The 4,833-nt window shown below is 51.5% G+C and overlaps 1 protein-coding gene across 2 annotated transcripts in view; it reads left to right on the plus strand.

Annotated features, from left to right (window-relative positions):
* Positions 1 to 52: 52 nt before the first annotated feature.
* LOC102242179 (N-lysine methyltransferase SETD8) overlaps positions 53 to 4,833 on the plus strand; it is an 11,520-nt gene continuing 6,739 nt past the window's right edge. Inside the window, exons 1-3 of one of the 2 annotated variants that reach the window (XM_014547089.1) lie at positions 53 to 145; positions 968 to 1,124; positions 4,381 to 4,600. In XM_014547089.1, the coding sequence (XP_014402575.1) occupies positions 68 to 145; positions 968 to 1,124; positions 4,381 to 4,600 (455 nt within the window). In that variant the 5' untranslated portion in view covers positions 53 to 67. Of the gene's footprint in view, positions 146 to 432; positions 686 to 967; positions 1,125 to 4,380; positions 4,601 to 4,833 lie in introns of those variants that run through there. The other variant, XM_014547090.1, reaches the window with a different exon arrangement.

Raw genomic sequence — 4,833 nt, forward strand, 5'->3', positions numbered from 1 at the left:
GGACGCCCGGCCGGGCAGCTTCCTTCTCTGTTGCCTGCCTGGGAGTGGCGTCCACGCCCGCTCCGCCATGACCCTGGCAGTATCTGACCTCGGAAAAGTTTGTGTCTTTATGGCATTTCCACCCCGAGACCCAGCTCCCCCGGAGGTGGCTGCCTCCCCAGGGGTGCGGGGCCTCCCGGGGCCTCGAGGAGTCGGTGTTTCATGGCTCACCGGGCAGAAGGGCCCTCACAGGGCTCCTGGGGAAGCTCCTCCCGTCTGCTTACTCACCAGAGGCCCCTCGCCCGGAAACACCAGCAGGGCCCTGGGCTGCCCTGCCCGCCTGCCCACCCGATGCCATTTGCAATGGAGGGACCGCCCTGAATGTGCTGGCAGCGGGCCCTGCTTTTATTAGCTCTCCACCCCCACCCACCCAGATACCCCGAGAATCCTCCCACCTGCAGGCGGCCCCAGGTCCTGGGAGGCTGCTGGGCGGCTTTCATTGGAGAGGAGCCAGGCTTGGGCAGCCACAAGGCTCGGACAGTAGGGACAAGTCCTACCAGCTGACCTTGGGGCCTGGAAGTGGTTAATCAGGTTCCCTGAGGCCTGCAGCTCCTGCCAGAGTTAGCCCCTACCCCCGACCCGCAGGCCTTTCGGAGTCCCCATTGGTTTCCTCGGGGCCATTCCCACCCGAACTTCCCTGCTGCCGGTAGGTGGACTGCTGCTTACGTAGACCTTTGGGCCCAGCTGGTTCTCCGGCTGGCCAGGTGTCCCCTTAGAGACCAGAGTTAGAGACCATATGTGGCCAACTCGGACCTGGGGGATTCGCACCCTAATGCTGCTCTCCGGGGGCTGGCACCCCCGGCAGCCCTGCTTTGGAGAGATGATGATGTTGGGTTCTTTGTCTTTGGCGGTCTGCTCGTTCCTTCTCCGCTAAATGCTGTGGAGTCTTCTTCTTATAGCCTCTCAGAATACGCATTTGTCGTTCTAGGAGAATGTGTTTACCGGGCAGTCCAAGATCTACACCTACATGAGCCCGAACAAATGCTCTGGAATGCGTTCCCCCCTTCAGGAAGAGAACTCAGTTGCACATCACGAAGTCAAATGCCAGGGGAAGCCATTAGCCGGAATCTACAGGAAACGGGAAGGTAAGCCTGGGAAACAGCCCTGCTCTGACCACAGCGGCCTGGGCCACAGAAGCCTCTCTCCTCCGTAATTATGCATCTATATTAGGTTTTTATCCAGCCTTTTCATACCCAAGTGGGAAAGGAGCCACATTCTGTCTTGCTGCTAAGAAACGCAGACACGGGGGAACCGGCGGCCCATCCCAGGGCGTGTGCCCTGTCGGCCTAACAGGTTCTACTGCTTTCACAAGAGTTGGCGTGTCCTTCGGGCTTGATTGTCTTGCTGGATTGCAAAAATAATGCCCCTGATTTGCAAGGAAAGAGGCTCACAGGTGCCAAATGTGCAGAAATTATGAATCTGGCTTGTTCAGAGCAGCCGCTTGCAGGCCTGGCTGTTGTGTGAGCACCAGGCCTTGACTTCCTTCCCTTTCATGAGCTGGCCTTGACCTCATTTCTAAAGTTTCTTTCCACTCAAGTGTTCAGAGCTCCTCTCTCACGCAGCATAGTCTGCAGTGAGTTTAAATACTGAACGAGAAAAGTATACGGTTAGTGAAAATTCTGTCTGGACCCGCAAAACAAGCTGAAATCTTGCTCTAATCCAAATAGCCGCTTTCCACGGGGCATTGGGGCGTGTGAGAATGTCCGTTCACCATGCTCCCTTCTAGTCACAGTTGCCTTAAAACAGCAGAACTCTGACCACCAGCAGCTCCATGTTAACAGAAAGTACCACAAGTGATGGGTGAGCCCAGCCTCTGGTGCCAGAGCTGAGAACCAGGGGCAGGAGCCAGCCCGTATATATTTTTTTTTTAAAATATATTTTTGTTGATTTCAGAGAAGAAGGGAGAGGGAAAGAGAGAAACATCAATGATGAGAAAGAACCATTGACCGGCTGCCTCCCGCACGCCCCCCACTGGGGGTCGGACCCACAACTAGGGCATGTGACCCTTGACTGGAATCGAACCTGGTACCTTTTAGTCCACAGGCCGACGCTCTATCCACTGAGCCAAGCCAGCTAGGGCGCCAGCCCGGTCTTGATCCATCCCAGTGCACAGGGCCCTGCTATTTCGTTGCTCTTCAAATGACCTGGGTTCTAACCCTCACCTGCCACTTATATGGAGGAGGCTTGGGCAGATGGCTCCTCTTTTCTGAGCCTCGGTTCTCCCATCTGTAAAGTGGGAGAGTGGCTACTCTGAAGATCAGTTAAAGCATGGACGCCAAAGGGCCTTGTGAAATGCTCCCTCCGACAGCCCTTCCTCTGCTGGACCTCAGTGTCCCAGCCTGCTCCTCCCTGGATAGCCAGCACCTAGGGTAGCAGCAGCCACACAGGGGTGGGCGGAGGGGCTCTGTCCACATGCGGTCAGCCTGTCTCATGTCCCTTCTGGAATGGGGCACGAGTAAATGGTTCTCAGTGGCAACACGCACACAAGCAAGCTTGTTTGGCTCACAGTTTCACTAAATGGCAACGAACAGAATTTGGGGCCAGATAGACTTAGCAGGAGACCCCCAAGGCCAGGCTCTTATTCTTGATTTTCAGCCTTTTTTCTGCCTTGATGTGACAGCTGGCGTTGGTGGGCTCCCCGCACTCCTGGCCTCATCTCCCTCTGGTTCCACTCAGAAAGGCCGATAAGGGAGCGAGCGCGGCCTGGAGGGGTTTCGATGTGTATATTTTTTCATCACCCCCAAAGAAACCCAGTGTTAGTAGTCACACCCCATTCCTCCCTCCTCTAGCCCCAGGCAACTGCCAGTCGACTTCCTGTCTCTGTGGATTTGCTTGTTCTGGACATTGCCTGTAAATGGACTCATATAATACGTAGCCTTTTGTGCCTGGCCTCTCTGCCTCAGCATTTTTAAGATGCATCCACGTTGTCGAGTGGATCAGTACTTTATTCTTTTATGTGACTAAATAATATTCCCTCATGTGGCTCGACCACATTTTATTTACCATCCACCAGTTGATGGAAGTGTGGGTTGTTTCCATTGTTGGCTATTATGAATAAGCTGCCATAAACATTCATATACAGGTTTTTATGTAGAAACGTTTTTAATTCTCTTCATAGATGCCTAGGAGTGGAATTGCTGGGTCGGATGGTAACGCTACATTTAAATTTTTAAAGAACTGCCATGCTCTTATGCACCATTTTACATTCCTACCACCCATGTATTATTTACTTTAAAAAAAGTTATTTATTTTATTGTTGAGAGTATTACAGATGTCCCCCTTTATTTTTTAAATATTTTCACTTATTTATTTACTTTTAAATATTTTTATTGATTTCAGAGAGGAAGGGAGAGGGAGTGAGAGATAGAAACATCAATGATGAGAGAATCATTGATCAGCTGCCTCCTGCATGCCCCACACTGGGGATCGAGCCCACAACCCAGGCATGTGCCCGACTGGAATCTAACTGTGACTTCCTGGTTCATACGTTGATGCTCAACCACTGAGCCATGCTGGCTGGTATAACTTACTAATTTTAGAGAGAGGAGGTAGGAGTGGAATTGCTGGGTCGGATGGTAACGCTACATTTAAATTTTTAAAGAACTGCCATGCTCTTATGCACCATTTTACATTCCTACCACCCATGTATTATTTACTTTAAAAAAAGTTATTTATTTTATTATTGTTGAGATTACAGATGTCCCCCTTTATTTTTTAAATATTTTCACTTATTTATTTACTTTTAAATATTTTTATTGATTTCAGAGAGGAAGGGAGAGGGAGTGAGAGATAGAAACATCAATGATGAGAGAATCATTGATCAGCTGCCTCCTGCATGCCCCACACTGGGGATCGAGCCCACAACCCAGGCATGTGCCCGACTGGAATCTAACTGTGACTTCCTGGTTCATACGTTGATGCTCAACCACTGAGCCATGCTGGCTGGTATAACTTACTAATTTTAGAGAGAGGAGGGGAGAGAGAGAGAGAGAAATATCTACTTGTTCTTCCACTTATTTATGCATTCATTGGTTGATTCTTGTGTGTGTTCTGATTGGCAATCAAACCTGCACCCTTTACATATCAGGACGACACTCTAACCAACTGAGCTACCCAGCCAGGGCAGTCAGTTATAGCTCAATAAAGCTGAGAAAAGCGCAGAAGACCAAAAGCTCTGCCCAGTGTTTCTGTCAAACAGTAAAGCCATTCGTGGACACCGGGCTTAACAGGCAAGGGCACACACCCATGACCCCCGCTTTCTCACAGCCTGTCTTAGAATGCAGCTGAAAGTCTAACGGGGCGTCTAGAATAAATCTCTCTCTCTCTACCCTCTGCCTGCAGAGAAAAGAAACACTGGGAACGCAATACGAAGCACCATGAAGTCTGAGGAACTAAAGATCAAAGACGCCAGGAGAGGTCCCCTGGCACCTTTTCCAAACCAAAAACCCGAAGTAGCAGAACCTCCAAAAACTCCGACCTCGTCTTGTGATTCCTCCGGTGCAGCCATCGCCAAGCAAGCCCTGAAGAAGCCCGTCAAGGGCAAGCAGGCGCCTCGGAAAAAGTAAGCACCTCCCAGAGCGACTCCCAGCCCCGCCCTGCGGGCAGTTTGGTTTCTCTGGCCTCGGGGAGCTGGTTACGGGTAAGCAGGCCTCCCTCCCAGCTTCACTCACACTGAGGCTCACATCAGCCTCTCCCACGCTGAGGCCACACCCCTTGAGTCACCCCCCAGGGACCCCATCCTTGGCCAGCATCTCGGTCTGCCATGTGTCCAGAGCTCAGGGGCCCTCCCCTCCC

Source organism: Myotis brandtii, unplaced genomic scaffold, assembly GCF_000412655.1.
Source record: "Myotis brandtii unplaced genomic scaffold, ASM41265v1 scaffold463, whole genome shotgun sequence".
In the NCBI taxonomy this organism is placed as follows: Eukaryota; Metazoa; Chordata; class Mammalia; order Chiroptera; family Vespertilionidae; genus Myotis; species Myotis brandtii.